Source organism: Neodiprion virginianus, chromosome 1, assembly GCF_021901495.1.
Source record: "Neodiprion virginianus isolate iyNeoVirg1 chromosome 1, iyNeoVirg1.1, whole genome shotgun sequence".
Taxonomy (NCBI): domain Eukaryota; kingdom Metazoa; phylum Arthropoda; class Insecta; order Hymenoptera; family Diprionidae; genus Neodiprion; species Neodiprion virginianus.
The window spans coordinates 4,190,985-4,208,992 of record NC_060877.1 but is presented as its reverse complement, the minus strand read 5'-3'; the positions used below and the strand labels follow the sequence as shown (position 1 = coordinate 4,208,992).

The 18,008-nt window shown below is 33.7% G+C and overlaps 1 protein-coding gene across 10 annotated transcripts; it reads left to right on the top strand.

Annotated features, from left to right (window-relative positions):
- The first annotated feature begins 42 nt into the window (after positions 1-42).
- LOC124300937 (synaptic functional regulator FMR1) lies at positions 43-16,784 on the top strand. 10 transcript variants are annotated; one of them, XM_046755573.1, is made up of 15 exons: positions 43-182; positions 577-629; positions 1,461-1,611; positions 2,033-2,196; positions 2,572-2,737; positions 2,884-2,954; positions 4,559-4,630; positions 6,256-6,403; positions 6,514-6,651; positions 9,509-9,547; positions 11,653-11,796; positions 11,935-12,142; positions 13,359-13,580; positions 13,926-14,024; positions 14,540-16,784. In XM_046755573.1, the coding sequence occupies exons 1-15, from the start codon at positions 96-98 to the stop codon at positions 14,725-14,727; spliced, it is 1,950 nt and encodes a 649-aa protein (XP_046611529.1). In that variant the 5' UTR covers positions 43-95; the 3' UTR covers positions 14,728-16,784. The 10 variants fall into 10 exon arrangements, with proteins under 10 accessions (XP_046611529.1, XP_046611443.1, XP_046611707.1 ...); XM_046755487.1 differs by having other exon boundaries at positions 2,554-2,737; XM_046755751.1 differs by lacking the exon at positions 9,509-9,547.
- Positions 16,785-18,008: the final 1,224 nt, after the last annotated feature.

Sequence of the window (18,008 nt, the reverse complement as noted above, 5' to 3'; positions counted from 1 at the left end):
TCCCCAGCCACTCAGAGCAGGGAATTTTGATTCGGTGATATCTGATTGGCGGAACGCCGCGTAGCCTCGAACCCATCGGCCATTTCCCACCATGCATGCCTGCTCCAAAGGATCCGTCACACAAAAGCAAGATGGAGGATCTCGCAGTCGAAGTATGCGGCGAAAACGGAGCGTATTATAAGGTTTGTTATGTGAAAAGTATATGAAAATGTAACGGTGTCGTGTGGTACATCAATCCTCGGAATATCGGGCCATGTTATGGTGATAATATCACCCCTCGGAGGCTTGTACTTAATGGAAATCTGAGCTTTCAATGTCGTCGAAGTAACGCGGCTTCCTACGACGCCATGTCTCATTTGACAGGGCGTGATTTTCGCATGTGTTTTATTAACTCAATTTCCAATATTACGATTCTCTGGGAACAATTCGAAGCGCTTGTTGATCCAGCCGTCAAATCAGTTTGATAGAATCTCGCCCGGTCCCCGACGAAATACAACCCCGCGACACCGAACTTTGCACTGCATTCTCTTCCTTGCTTGCCTACCAGTGAATACATTTTTTTTCCTCCTGTTTCAGGCCTTTGTCACTGATGTCTTTGATGAAGAGGTTTTAGTAGCTTTTGAAAATGAGTAAGTACAAATTGTTTGCTTCTTCGATCAGCTCTGTCTGTCGTTTTGTTACAACCAGTTTATATGGCAAATCATCTAGATCTAAACTTTTCTATCAACAATTTCTCACAAGCTGAGTTCAACGAGTCGATTATCTTGGTCCAATTCTGTGACTCGCTCTAGTCACACGTTCAGTGTATCAATCTATTGCACATTTTCAACATTCACTATTCACTGACAATCTAGAGACGATATTTATTATCATTTATTGAATAATTTCGTTGTCTACAATTATCACTTTTTTACATTCTCTTTTGTTGCACAAACAACGGTTCTGTACAATCATACCTCAAAATAAAGAGAAGGATTAAAACTATAAATAGATTTAAAGATTTTTGTTTCCATGTAAAAGTAGAAAATAAATTTGACCTATGCTTACATTAGAATTATGGAAATTTCATTTTAATATGATTAATGTCACATACATAACCAATATTCATAAGAATTTTTAGGTTAGTTTGATCTCTACAAGAAATACGACTAAACAGAATAGCTCTTTATACTCTTTCGAGATAAAAGTGAGTCATTCTTGGATTGTATTCCAGCTCAGGAATCGATCATCCTAATTAATAAATATAATTCAAAGTCTCACATGTAGAGGTTAGCAATGCAATTTCATGTTTTTGGGCTGCATTGAATACCGAGAAAATAGGTTTGTCTAATATAGTTGATCATGTCGAAGAATTATTAGGAATGATTTGATTCTTAGCGGTTTTATGCAATAATAGTTCAGAAAGGAACGTGTAAAAAATTCTAGCACTATTTCAATAAGAAACGAATTATCCGTTGCAGCTGGCAGCCTGAATCGAAGTTTCCTTTTGCTCAAGTACGCCTACCTCCCAAAGATGGCCCTAAGCCTGAATTTGTAGAACATCAAGAAATTGAAGTGTTCTCCAGGGCAAATGACCAGGAAGCCTGTGGGTGGTGGAAAGCCATTATCCAGGTCTGTTGTTTCAAAAAATATCGTACTGCTAATGATTAGTAATAATAATTTATTGGGATGTACATTAGGTTGAAAAATTTAGAAAAGTCCAATGGTATCGTATTACAGAGAATATTCAGTAATTGTTGAATTTCCGTGGAAGTCCTAGAATCTGTAAAAACTGTAGCCGAATCATCTAAGATGATTTTTAAGAATTTATCAAAAAAATTTAACTTTTTTTCTACCTAATCGCTTTATGTACTTGTAAAGATTTTACTTCGATTCGTGTTACTGATTTTGGCTACACTTTTTCTTTTTCAATTTCATAAGACCTTTAACACCAAGATTTTAATTTTAGTAAATTTTAGGTGAAATCAATAGCTGCATAAATCAAAGCGATAAAATTTGACAAATAAGTTCATTGGAGACAAAAATATTTCAGATGATGAAGGGAGGATTTCTAGTTGTGGAATATCTAGGATGGGAGAACACATATACAGAAATAGTCAACAGTGAAAGACTTAGGCCGAAAAATCCCAATCCACCTATCGACAAGACCACCTTCCACAAAATTGAGATCGATGTACCTGAGGAATTGCGGGAATTGTGAGTTTTTAAATTTTGATTAACACTAGTCTTCGGTAAAAGTAAATTCAATTTTTTGGTTTCGCATTGATCCATGTGATTACTGAAAATATCGCACATCTTGGTAGAAGACAATAAATAATCCACCTAGTATTTCAAATGCCAATGTCATAACGAAAATTTTCTTACTGTCACGTCTTGTGCATTCGCTGCAAATAATTATTTATTCAGCCTTTATTGTCTTTTCCAAATTTATGTAGACCAAAAAGTACACCAAGTGAAAAGTCACGCGCAACTTTAAACTCGTGTTCGCTTGTTTTAAAAATGTTTAACCAAGTGATTGGATGGATTTTCAAGTTGTAAGTTAACCTTAATTAGATTTTCTTCACATCGCAGTGCAAAAATGGATAATGCACATAAGGAATTTCAAAAGGCGATAGAAGCTGCTGTGTGCCGATACGTGCCTGATAGGGGAGTATTGCTGGCCATCTCCCGTAGTGAAAACACACGCCGACATAGTGCCATGCTACAGGACATGCACTTCCGTAATTTATCACAAAAGGTAAGCTTAACCCTTCAACTTGGAATCTTACGCGAAATTTGATAATATTATTGAAATTCCCGTACTCTGGGTTCCAGAATAATTTTATTGTTTTATAATAATTATAAAAATTTCGAATAATAAATTGATCTCTTTCTTACTTGTAGGTTTTACTACTGAAAAGAACAGAAGAGGCAGCACGTCAACTTGAATCTACTAAACTGCAAACCAGTGGCGGGTAAGTTATGCGATTTTTTAAAATATGATGGTTTTTCTTTTGTTTCTTATTCCCAATAACGGTACGAAAATGTGGAACTCTTCACCTGCTAGCGCCCTTCTGCACACTAATACTCCTTACCATCCTGTCTGTTGCCTGCACAATTAAGGATGTAATGTTCAGAAATTTTGACAGCATCAAATTTCAGCAAACTTAATATTATTAATATATATAAGTACTAACTGGTGCTGTATAGGATATTCCCAATTTTTTTTAGCTTGTGTGAAATTGTCGATTAACACCTATACAAAGTTTTTTGAATCAAGAAATGGTATTAGGACGGGTCAATCATGAGTATGTAAAGTTCACTAATTAACTAATTAGTCTTTCATCGACCACTTACGTATGTTTCGTATTAGAGAAACAGCCACAGTGTAGTGTCTCACTTGTTGAAAATACATGTACAATATTCATGATGAACAAATCTAATATTCTAAGGATAATAGCGATAATTATGCCATATTCATAACACCAATGTTGTTACTTTAAGTGTCTACATTTTGAAATTATCTAAATAATTATTCCTCCCGATATGCCAACAACTTTTCAGAGGTTCTTATTTTCGATTTCGCATCGTGTTGTTTAAAATGATTTTGTACGAATAGCTTAAGGAATCGTCGTTTTTCCCATAACTCTGAAAGTATCCTCACTCAATTACTCCATACAGACAATGTCAAATATAAATTCATATTGTCTCATTCCGAAAATAGCATGCGCTTTAGATTACAGAATGATACTTCTGCCAATATTACTACTTACAGGTAATGCAGTCGTACAATGGCAATATGCAAAATTTGTTGAACAGATGTTTCTTTGTGAATTGTCTGTAATTGTTTTTAAAATTGCGAATTTAGTACACGACTCAGAGTATATAACAGAGTGAATTCAGAAACTGACATAATTTATTTTAATCTGATTATTTAAATTACGCCGTATTAGCGAGAATCACGATCTGTTCTGGGAGTTGACTGAAAAGGCTTTTCATACAGAATCTGATATTCAGCAACACTATTCACAAATTCGTATACATTTTTGACTATTTTATCTTGGTACTGTAAAACCAGTTACTTAATATGTATTTGCTCTGTAAGTAATGCAAAATCCCATCACTGACTACGGTTTGTTGTAACCACTGGAAATGAAGGTTCATTGATATTTCCAGTTCCATTTTCTAGTACAAAGATTGTCTACAGTGCGAATATGGAAATATTGCTCCACTGTTAAGTCTTGGAAGTTTTTGCAACTATTTTCATACAAGTACACAAGGATAGAAAGCATATAAAATATAGTGCATACATTTCGCCAAAGTAATATTTATTCAGTTTTCTCTTTACATCACTGTAAAAATATTTTGAACATTTCTATCGTTATATATTGCATCAGATAAAAAATAATACTTATTACAAATATCCACCTATGGGTCATTACACACACATATCATAAAGATCATTTTATTATAGTTAGTCAACTGCATACAGACAGTATGGTAAAAATAAAATAAGAACAGAGTCACCGTTCGTTCGTTATTTCCATTGAGTTACATCAGGGTTTCTTTCTCATTTCAGCAAATTTAGATCTTCAAACTTTATATATCAGCGTGTCTCAAACTTTGAGGCAGGAGTGAGAACGAATTCAAGGTGAGATCACAGTGGCGTGGCTTAGACATAAGTTAGATTATTGTATAACATGTTATATCACTGCATCATAAAGATTTAAAAAAAAGATTTTTAAAGATGAGAAGTCTTTTACTTTATCGATGTGCATGCAACGACGTGTAGATCAGTCATCACAATCATATGCTTCAACATACACGCACAAACGCAAACAAATATTTTCAGTTGACAAATTAGATGCTGTTTATGTCCTATGTGATTGAATGATCTACCTTGTGTGCTGGTATTTACATATACATATATTTAGCATCTGCTGCCACTCTCTAGTTTTTCACATTTACTTTTCTACTTTACCAATAGTAGATTCATAGTTTTTCTGTCGAAGAACGTGTAAGAGTAAAAGACAAAAAAATATCCAAACCTGCCAACGTTTGAGAAACACTGATATATAGCGTAAAACTTGCGAGAAGTTGAAAGTAACAAACTATTTCTGTACCATTCCCAAAAATTTTCTATGTAATAGTCATATTCTAGCTTTATGAACTTCAATTTAGTTTTAATACAAAAAATAAGCTCATGCCACATATTAATAAAACTAATACAGAACACATTTATCAGGTCTTATTTCTTCGTAATAAGAGTATCAGGATATTAGTTTTGTATCAGCATTGAGCAAGATTTTGTATTATCGTGATACAAGTAATTTTAACAAGTGATGACACCTATAATTTTATTCAATTTAATGTTAGTAACAGAAACATTTATTACATGTGTGCTACGTAGAACTATTGTAGGAAAAATTATATTTCATATCCTCTTTTCTTGTCTATTTACTATTTGATGAAGTATTTGATAGCTTCTCGAAATTATCAAAGCCTTTGATGAATTTGCAACTATCGCCAACAAGTATATAAAACAGTGTAAATGAAAACTTATTCGATATTTTTGACCACTAGGAAATCGTATGAATTTATGCAGTCATTAGTTAAAGTATATTTAAATCGATGGTGTTGATGATCATCGATGAATTTCCAAACAGACAGCATATTTTGATTAATTTTATCTTGTTCCATTCATAAACATGTTGACGATAGTAGAATTGAATTTCTTTTTCTCTTTTACTAAACATCCCGAAATTGCATGGTATTTTATGTGTTTTCTAACATCATTGCGCTTAGTAAATCTGGTTGTTAAAGTTGCAGATATATTTCTTACGTATCATAAAATTTCAGAATTCTGACCTACTCAAATATGATCAACGAGCTTTTTCAAAACACAACTAAACGTTTCAGGACTGATCCAAATTTGCAGCTTCAAAACTATAGTATTGACTAAAAGTTTATCTTTTGAAATAATTCACGTCATTTACATGCAATTATTTAATTTTTTCAAATCACGGACATGAAGAGAAGTTTTTGCAGCTACATAACATTTTTTTGTAGAGTTGGGTGTAAATCCTAAGATACTGATAGTGGTCATGCATCGGAATTTTGAATTATAAAACTTAATTTTTTCGATTACTCCACTATTGTTAATAATTACTATCAGGCATGATTATGAATCCGATTACGTGAGGACTTAAAAATTGTGTTACAGTTTTTTTCTACGTTTTATCAGTGAAGTACTATATATAATTTGAAATTTTTCAGGTATACAGACGAGTTCAATGTGCGAGAAGACTTGATGGGACTCGCGATTGGTGCTCATGGAGCCAACATACAACAGGCCAGAAAAGTTGAAGGAATCACCAACATAGAGCTAGAGGAAAACTCGTGTACCTTCAAAATTTATGGAGAGGTAAACACACAAAGTTAGCATAAATTGTTCAAGGAATAGCTAGATTCGCATTGAATAGTTTGGTTGATTATAATTGATGTTACTAATAATCACTTTGATCTGTATTGCAGACGCACGAAGCTGTGAAGAAGGCGCGGTCTATGCTGGAATACAGCGAGGAGTCCATACAAGTTCCTCGCGTTCTCGTGGGGAAGGTTATAGGAAAAAACGGTCGCATCATACAGGAAATTGTAGACAAAAGTGGTGTGGTAAGCAGAATTTCAATTTCTTTTATGATTGTTAAACTCGCACGTGCTCTTAGAACTGCGCAGCTATCATAAAGTAGGATGGAATTTTGAAAACTAGGTTTCTTGTCTACTTGAAAGTTGTAGTGCAGTGAAACTGAAATTGTAAAAACGGTCTCTGCCATAGAACTTGAAAGTTTTTCCTCTTGCCTTCCAAGGCTGTGCCTGCATTTGGTCTAAGATATTTCTGCACCTCCCGCAATTGGCTGCACATTTGCAGGTCCAAGTGATACGCGCAAAAGTATGTTTATCCTTGCTGTGGAAACTACATTCCAGTAAATTTCTTATGACTAGGTTTCACTGTGCCAAAATAGATTATCGAACATCGCTTTATACAATTCAAATATAAATACTCAATTCCATCTTACACATGTTTCTTACTACGATATTTTGACAAATTTTGTATTATTTACAAGGTTCATTTGTGCTTTGAATCTCTGTTGTGCTAATGCTGTTATAAACATTGACAACCCATATAAATTTTCATGATAAACAATACATCTGATGCATGCATTTGATTATACAGAGTAATTAGCCAACAGTCGAATGGTCTAACGTGCATTATTAGAATTTTAGCGCATGCACGTTAGACCATGTGGCCATGAGGTAATCACTATGTATATACAAACACAAAACATGCAAAACAATCGAACTACTCATGTTATCACACGCGTATTATTTCATGGAAAATATTGACCTACATTCGAAAAACCAGTTTACGTTAAAAAACGAATGTGATATGAGGCATACTGTTTTGTTGTAGCTTATTCAGTAGACTAGTATCAATACCGAACATGAATTACTCGTCTGTAAGCAGACACAAATTCGTCAGATTATCTTCTCTACATTTTTCTATTGCAAACTGATAACCCAAGGTACATTTAAACAATTTATGCACGCAGACCATTGCTGCGCATATTATCTCGGGTCACTTCATCTTCCAGATGCGTGCAATGTAGTATGCAAATGTCGCGTCATCTAAACGTACCTTGGGTATTTTATTATTTTAATAATTTTTAAACTGATCCATTTTCATTTCTAAGACTAAAATGTGGCATAAACTCAAAATTTCAGCTCCCATTGCTAATTTCAGAATCAGCGTAATTTTACCGTTTGAGACTGTTCTCTGTGTTATAATTCTGTAACAAATTTAAACCGCTTATGATTACTACCAAGCTGATTAAATGTCATTGTGGGAGTGATTGCAAGTTAACTTTTATACAGATATATGCAACATTATCGTTGACAAAGATTCCGAAATGGGGTGTAAAGGTCACTCTTAGACGTTTTATGGTAATGCTTAAATGCATCCACTCTGCCGGTAAAGTTTTACTTACGAGAGTAGTTTATAGATGTATCTAACAAAATTAATACCACTTTTTTGTAATACAAGTTTCGGATTTCAATTTGCACTTGATTTTACTGTACAATCAATATTACGTTGTTGGTGATTATAGAATTAAGATCAAGGACAAGCAGGTAAGTGAAATAAATCATTAATTATAATACTTTGCCATGTGTCAAAAGTTGCAATTTTTGCCAAAATTAATTCGTCTTGATCGAAAATTTTCTCTCCATTAAATAGGTATTTTTGTCAATTTTTACCTGTTGAAAGTTTCTGGTCTAGATATTACTGAACAGATCCAAGAATGAAGGTAAAAAACGATCATGTATTATTAAAGGTTACATTCGAGATGCAAGAATGAAGACCCACCAAACCAGAAGCACCTTGAACCACAGTACAATTGTCTGCCATAATTTTTTTGTACTCTGATTATGTACCTTATAAAAATTTTTTCAAAAGTTCAACTATCGTTTTGTTGAAATAGCCTTATAAATATTTAGAATCTTTATACTTGTATACCTTTGATTTAATGATATTTAGATTAAGTTTCATTTTCGTCGAATAATATTAATTTTGAAATATCTAATCCAGCAAAGAAATTGATGTTTTAAATTTCATTATTACGGTAAAATTGAGACTGATCAAAAAAATTTCTGCATCATGTATGCACTTCCCGGTAGTAAATGCTAAAATTTTGACATAAAATGTTGTACCTATTATAAAACGAATTTTCTTGCAATGCCACATTTTACGTCGTACAGTATTTTTTCGTGTTCAACCAAGTGGTAGGTCGCCAGTTTCAACAAATCTTTCATTTGGGATACTGCCACGTGGTGAATGAACTTTACTTTCTTTACATCTAGTCGTACTGAATATATTTCACACCTCATTGTTGCGGGTGATAATGGATTGACCAATATTATTTAACTGTACAATGTCCTGTGAACTGTATCAATACTTCGAGACGCGCAAGTGAATCAGTATCACACAGAATATGATAATATACGCGTCCTATTTTGAACATGACGAAATATTTAGGACCGTAAATCCTGTGTCTGTAAGCATTAAATCGCTGAGACATTTATCACACATTGGTAGTAAAAAAAGTGATGTCTTTTTTTTTTTTTTTTTTTTTTTTTTGCTCAATTTAATGAGTAATTTCTACAATTTGTCAAAATGTTGTTCAGCTCGAAATACATATTATATACTATTTTGTGGTCAAATGACAAACCAATCGTTATGTGAAGAAAGAGAATCATCAGAAGAAAACCAATGTAAACTCATTCTTTGTTAAGCGATCAAATTTTATTGTTTGGCCAAATTTTGTTTCTCCATTTGACGGTTGTAAAAACAAAGCAAAGAAAAAAGAAAAAAAATGTAAACAAATGCGTCCAGCCAATTTGTCATGTGAGCACAAATTATAGATTTACGGGGTGATGTTATGCGTGATATACTTGCATTGTTTGTTCTCGGTAGATAACATCTGGCTCGAGTGGGAATGTACATACTGATAGAGTAAGTATATTATCTTACACTGTTTGTGTCTTTGTCTCATCTCAACCTTATCCAACTGGAGCTTCCACCTTCCTTCAGAAAAAGAAAACGAAAGAAAAAAAGAATCAACAAAAAAACAGATCATATGTGAATGTTACATGAACCACTTGGGCCAGCTTCATTTTTGAAATTGCATAATCAACAATAATATTGTTAATTTATGGTGTTTTTCGATGCTATTTACCTTTCTTTATCGAAAAAATTTGATTATTTATTGAAATAATGCCTATTGTTTGCAAGATACTTCGGTTGATTCAAGCGATTCATATATCACACATAACAGCTATATTAATCATTATTCTCCTTTCATTGCATACATTTAATATTTATTCATTATATGTTTCCACATGGCCAGATGGCATGTAATTATCTTCAGTCGCAACCTATTCAAGTCAAATATTTATCCATAAAGTTGGTCATTTTATACATTTATTGGAAAACCATGTAATATTCAGTGATTATCAAGACTCAGGTGTAATCAATACACGTAACAGCAAATTACAAGTTGTTGAATTTCATATGTTGGCTTGATAATGAAACCTTTTTTTCTCCCTGTGAAAAGATTGGATCGTTCGAATTCAAGTAGTAATTGCTGTAGAGTAGCATCTTTTGGATACTGCATCAACCATTTACTACTACTGGGTCATTATACAATAATTCAAAGCAATTCTACACGTATCCTGTATCGTTTAAATTTTTACTTTATTCGTGGGTTCTATATTTGTTTGGCTTTAAATGTGAATTTAGACAAAACTAAAGTAGAGTATCAATATAAAATTACACTTCGGATTCTCATTCACTTCAATTGAGTAGATAACAACCATCATTTTTATTAAGTTCTAGGAAACCTCACCGTTGGCTAAATTATTTAGCAAAATCTCCTATTTTCACGTAAGGATCTGTCTCAAGCAGTTGAGCATAAAAAAAATTTGGTAGTCTTTTTTTTCCAACTTCATATTAAAAAATATCGATGGAATTTTTTTTCCTACAATGGTAAGTAGTAAACTTGTGAAAATGCTAAGGTCTGAATTTGTTGAAGTATACATTTGTGGATAATATTTATTTTGTTCTAGCATTTTGGATATTCAATGTTTACACGATATGGTATTAATTTCATTGAATCAAACACATTATTGACTATGAGTCATTTGATTATAAAACGGAAAAAAATTATGTATTGCAAGTCATAAGTATTGTATATCAATCTTTGATGTGACCATGGAGAATTAAAAAGTTTTTAAATACAAATGTTGCAATTATATTTCCTAAATTGATCATTGTAATTGATAACAGCTCATTTTTAGATTGTATCTTATCCTGGATAACATTACTGATGGTATGATAAAAATAATATTTTTCATTTTTACAGACTTTGTGTGATACAATTTATTCAAAGTCTCGACTATTGTTAACACTAGAAGATATATTTCCTTTTTTCTAAATTTTGTGCTTGATTTATGCGCTTTTAAGTCATTAGATAGATCAAGGTTTGACTATTTCAATGGGCAATCACAATTGTAATGTGTAATTAAAATGACTAATAAACTGAAAGTAACATCAATTTTATTTTATCGTGAACATCTTTGAATATTTTACATTTGTCTGCTTTATTTTTATCACTGATTAGTGCATTAGCTTTTCTGAATAATTCACCATCTTTTGTGCAATACTTTAAACTTCCAAATGAATTGGCATGATGTCATTTATACGTCGACATTCTCCTCAAATCTCAAGGTATTACAATTTTTGTAGTGAGTCAAATTTTGATGATGATAAGTTTGAATATGACGCATCCTTACGTGAATATCGTAGACTGAAAATTTCAGTAGAAACTTGGTATGTTGACTTAAAGTTACTACAATCTTTTTTCTCAACATATTTCACTGTTGTCGAAATCATCGGTTTTGTGTAATATCTCACCTGTGTAATTGTCTTACGTATGATATTACTGACATCTGAGTTTAAAATCATCATTCTCTATGTAGAAAGGAATTCCTCCAATCTGAAATATCAAATTTGGTATGTATAATTTATATAATTATGTTTTGTTTTCTGTTAAATTTTAGGTCCGGGTTAAAATCGAGGGCGACAATGAGCCTCAACCCACGATTCCTCGCGAAGAGGGTCAAGTTCCTTTTGTATTTGTTGGCACAGTCGAAAGCATAGCTAATGCTAAGGTCCTGCTTGAGTATCACTTGGCACACCTGAAGGTATAATTTACACACGTGCATTTACTAATTTTTGGTACATATATTGAGTTTTGAAAAGAATTAAACTGTAAACATTCGATTGGTTCTTGGAAGTAAATCATCATTCACAGCTATAATACTGCCAATATTTGATTACAGGAGGTGGAACAACTCAGACAGGAAAAACTAGAAATAGACCAACAGTTGCGGAGTATGCATGGTTCGACAACTGGACCAATGCCTAGTTTTCCTTCCCAAAGACGAGGCATGGGATCCGGGCCTGAAGATGGGGGAGGCGGCCGTCCCAACAGAGGTGGTCCATCCCGAGGACGCGGGAGGGGTAGGGCCTCGATCAGACACAACGCTGGTAACACTATTACCGATTATATCAACAATGTAGAACATATTTCGAAGCGAGGTCGTAGAGGTTGCCGTGGTTATGAGCCTGTAAGAGAAAAGGGGCATGTTACTGCTAAATGATAATAGTTCCCCTTTTACAATACTACTGTTCGTTCAACCAGATTTATCTAACTTTCTAACAATCATTACTTCCGTCATGATTTTAACGGGACTGATTTTTACATTAAGTTGGAATAACTGGTATGAGTATCAGTAGCAAAATCACCTTACACGGTGTTTCAGATTTTGTATTGAAATTGGTTCCTTTTCTCACCTCTGCTCGTCCATAGTTGCCACTTTCTTATTGCGCTCTTCTCTTATTGTTCCATTATTACACTTTCCAATCTTACACTCGGTTAAGCATTGTTGTTATCGTCGTTACGTAATTGGGTAGTGGACGCTGTTCTCGAATCTCAAGGTGTTACAATTTTTATATACACGATTTGTCACCTTTCAATCTATGTTATTGAAGAATTGTTCCTGGGTTAAATAGAATTAAACCAAAACCTTTTGTACTGTTTCTTTTGCGCAGTATTTCATGTGTTCCGTCTTGTAATAAATATATTTCTAGGGTAAATTTTTATTATCTAGAAATAAATTATGACTAACTAGTTTAGAATTAACATTGCATATAGTAATGAAACTTTCTTCTGGCAATAGCCTGATATGAAACGTTCAAAAGCTGTCGATGATTATCTGACACGTTTGACTTTCGTGCATTGCACCACTTGTGTGAGTATTTGCATAAAACATTTCATGCTTGTGAATGTAATACAAGGTCAACTTTTTTCTCTTACGGTTGGGAACAAACCTCTCGAATTTTGACATTCCCAATCTCTTCATATCGAATAGAGACAAGTACCTTGCATAGCTTGAAAGCACTTTTCAATTTCAATTGTTTGAGCAATAATTTTTGACTATACTGTTCATATCTCCATTACCCATGTTTAACGATATTCCCGTTTGACCTGAAGTTTGAACCACCGACTTAACACCGTCGTTGGAATTCACAGTGAACAAGTAAGAACATGCCCTGCATTAAATCCCTTCCTTCGCAGTTTTTATTCAGTATATTGCAGTTCTCGGCTCTTCGATGCATAAACATCAATGTTTAACACGTGATTGCATCTTTACAGTTTTTAATTGATAAATCTGCTCATGTGGTGTTTTAAAAATATTTTCAGGATCTCGTCGTGATACTTTGGATGGTAGCGAGGATCGCATGAGGGATTCGTCGATGAGAGGGGGGCACCAAGGTCAAGGTGGTTCCGGGAATTCCGGATACATGGGTAGTAGACAAGGACGACCTCCGTCTCAACGCCGAGATCGTAGAGACGATCGTCGCCGAATGACAGATGATGAAGATACTGTCCTTGACAGTCAAGACGTTTCAAGTATTGATAGAGGTAAAATTTAGATAAATGAAATGAGTGTATATTTTCAACGTCAGCCTTTTATCTGCTACATAGATAAGTGAATTGACGTTAAAATTACTTTGCGAGCAGCATGGGGTGTGGGGCAAACACTTGTGACCATCTAACACTGTCTCTTATATTTATTTTAACACGGCGCACGCTACTAACTTATGCACTTTAAAATTTCGCTTTTCCTCAATTATTCTGAAGAATAATTAACCACGCATATGCAATTTTCGCTGAAACACTAAAAAATACTTTGAAAACACATCCTCGTATAAATAAAAACATGTTGAATAAAAAGGGAGATGGTCACAATGGTTTGTATGTGTGTAGAATCAGTATCAAGTGTGGAGGGAGGATCACGAGGCATGAGGAGAAGGAGACCGAGACGTTCTCGACAGCGCAGCTCTACACCAGCAAATAATCCGAAAGGTAATTGTCGCCGTGTTTCGCCTGTATCTAGGCGATTCATCGGGATCATATGGGGTTTATGTAAAAGTTATTCGTGTCTGCTAGATTGTCACATATTCAATATTTGGAAAATAGAACGCTATCAAAATTGCAGTTACTCTATATCATAGCCGTTGCAACGAAGAGAAAAGGGCAGCATATCGATTTTCCGCAGGTATATAGGTGTCACCATTTTTTTTAATGGTTGAGTCGACTTCCTGATTCGATTATTGTTTAAACTGAAATAAGTTGAGTATATTTTCTTATTCTGGGACCCAAGCTACAGTCACGAAGACCTGCCGAGCAGTGTAGAAGAAGAAAAACGTAACATCTTCAGACCATCTTGATGTTATATTTTACCTTCCATCTTGCAATGCTCTTATTTCTTTCTCACCGATGTTTCAGCGATATCCCACATATTATTAATCTTACAATTTTTAAATAGAAATGTAACCCCCAGCGAATGGTGCTAAAAGGTGACATTGGTATTCATTTAGGTAGCAACGTTGGGCCAAGTGATCAGTCAACTTTGACAAGTAAGGAGGGAACTCCGGCTAATGATGTGATTGTATCAAATTCAAACTCCCAAGGGCCGAAGAGCCAGAGAGAACCCCGACCTCGTCATTCCCGTATGGCGCCTAATAGCAAGCCGAAAGAGGCCATGGTCAACGGTACTAGTGGCTAAGCTATCTATAAATATAGTTGAAATCAGCCTGTATCTAAAAAGAAGCTGTTGATACCAGTACACTACATGACGCATACACCCAAAAGGACTACGTAATTATGGAAGACGACGTGATTAACCTATGCTCGTTGTTAAGACTGTTTGCTACCGATAAGAATATGACTTGTTTAAGAAGAAAGTGTCATTCTCCTTACGAAAGAATTTTTTTAAGGGCACATATTAATACCCATGCATGGTTTAGTTTAATGATAGTAAAGGAAAAGAAAACCAATACTATCATACTTGAATATCTGGACGCTCTCATGATTGGGAGATAGTAGAAGCAAAAATTAATGATGGTGATCGTAAAACTGTGCCTCATTTTTATATATCAAGATCCAAGACACTATACCACTATGGTCGTATTATTTAATAGTACTTCCAGAGGGGTTTAAGAATTTTTCAAATACACTGAAAACTGGTTTTTTGGAGGTTGTTCGTCAATTTCCTTATGAACATATATATCTCCATCACGTTTATTCTTAACCAGTTCAATCACGTTAGAATTCATAATACCCATGTTAATTTGATATTTCGTTATAACATGCCATATAAAATTTGGCATGTAAGTTTCACGCTTACTCAAATCAGAATGGTTTTTTTTAATTTTTTTTTTATTTGTTATCTTTCATTACCTCAAGCTTCTTTACAATGGAGTTTATTTTACTCGCGACAATGAATTGTGCGTGTATAAAATAACGTTTCACACAAGGCATAGTTACGTGACGTACCTATTACTTTATGGAAAAATAAATTCTTTGCTTATCTATTACTCCTAATATGTGAAACGTGTGAGTCCGTATTTTTAGTTGACGTGTTATTCGCATATCACGTTCAAGTCAAAAGAGATCAATGCTATTACTCAATTAATCCTTGAGACAAAATGAATGGCGATTGAAACTCACATAATCTTCAAATTTTGTTTTGAAAAAACCTGTTTCAGGAGTTAGATATAAAGTTTGAACTTAATAATTATATCCTCAATTTTACCAACTTCTAATACAGTTAAACTATAGTTTGGTAGAGTAAAGTTCAATGTTTCATTGAAAGTCAATAAAAAAATTCAAATTCACGTGGTTGAATGTTTTTATACGGCTTTACTCTTATGCTATGCTCGTTTTCATATTTATCTTCGAATATATTGTTGTTTTCGCAAAATTGAAAATCAAAGTAGTTTGAAGTAAGTTTTGTAAAAAAAAAACTCAAAAATCGTGCTCCTCGTTAATAACGCAAAATAAGGTGAAATACCAAATATGGCTCAATGACAATGATATTTAGTGCAATGAGAATACAAGTTATTTTGTTTTTCAATTTTTTTCTATACCGAGTATTACATTGTATCAGCTATTATTGAAACATAACGATTGGTAGTACCTTACCTACTACGTGAACAAATACAAAATTTTCATTTGTAGACAAACAATAAAAAACGAATGCTAGTATTTTGAACTTACCACAATCCATACTTTAACGATTCTAACATCTTGTTAATTGGTTTAATCGTGTGTAAAACCAGCTGTACTCTACTATAAATCGTGCTGTCGCTTGGCAAAAATAGATTCATCAACCGCGTACACCATCTGCCTCTGGGTTTTATTATACTTCTGCATAAATTACATGATTGATTACACGTTAAAAAAAATGCTCAGTCGTTTTTTTATACTGTAATAATCAATATGAAGTATGTTACACGTTTGCCTCCTAACACTTGGAAAAATTGAATATAAAATAGCGGTATAAGTATTTCGTCCATTCTAAAGAATCGATGACAGCAGCTTGTGATTTCGGTTTTGCTGTGTTGCCAATGGTGTCATGTTTCTTTCCTGCTGAGATTGAGTTCTTGGTTGTTTTTTTTTCAATAAATAGTCTGTATAGTTACTTAACAATACTAGATTTTTATGTTTCAACGCTGAGTGCTAATTAATATCTTGAAGAACGTTAAAGCGGCCTGTTTAGTTGAGAAGAAGAAGAAAAAAAAAAAAACAAGATTAAGAAAAAAGCAAACAGGTGCGCACAAAGGGGTTGGTTTTATTTCCCATCACACTTAGTAATTTAGTCGTTTATTTTTACTACAATATAAGCATATTATATCAAGTAATAGCATTTGGTACAGAGTTCATTTCTGCATTGTTTCCCCATTTGATTTAAAATGAAAGTAAGCATATATACTTAGTGATATCTATGTATGAGATGCAAAAAAAGAAATGATTAAGATACGTGTTTTATAATATCTAGCTGAAGTGCAGACTTAGCGCATACTTTTATTACTATAATACTACTTAGTCAAAAATGTGGATGTCTGAACAAATAAACTAGCTTTATTATACTGAGCTATGATATAGATATGGCCAGGTGTTTCAAATTGGTAATCAATTTGAAACAGTTGACCAAATTCTTCCGGATATGACAACAACTAATCGGACGTGTCTCATGGATTTTGCAAAAAAAAAAAAATATATATATACATGATCAAATAACAACGCACGGCAATCTGATGTACCAGATTGATACCTAACAAAAGTGCTACCGCAATAACCCAACTATTGTCTAGGTAGCTGAGAACCATCTTAAAAAATAACTGAGATATCCCCCAACTTGCTTGTTTCAGATAAATTTGTATTGATTGCAATTTGTGCATAATTTAAGAATAAAAACATTTCTGTACATAACTATTTGTAATCCCTATTACCCACGTTAACATTTAATCTCAACATCGCTCCACATTGTTAAAGCTTGTCGAAGGTGAGAAATTTGTTTCCTGACTCGCAAGAACATCGCAAAGATTGGCTAACAGTTCTTTCAAGCAATTTTCACGAAAAAATCTTATCCATGCAACCTTGGCAATGTTGAAAATTCACAGTAATTTTCATCCCATGATCAGAATTGATTTGAATGACCCTTTCTAGAATATTTGTGTTCTAGATTTTTTTTTTTTTAGTAGGGAGAGAAAGAACGAAGCTTCTTAAAACTTCGAGTGTATTTTAATACACATTTGAAAGGTACGAGCAAAAATTGTATCATCCAACTGTTGCAGAACGGCAGCGTTATTATCTGACCCGTTAAGTGAAGAATATATCTTGAGTCAAAGGCTGACCATCGAAGGGCCTAGTCACTTGAGTCTCGAATCGGCAGGAAAGATGAAGTGCATAATTCTTGTCTGAAATGTGAAAGCGAAATTCATTATACATCATGTCATATTGTACATCATGCATCATACATAGTATGAGAGATCGAAACCAGAG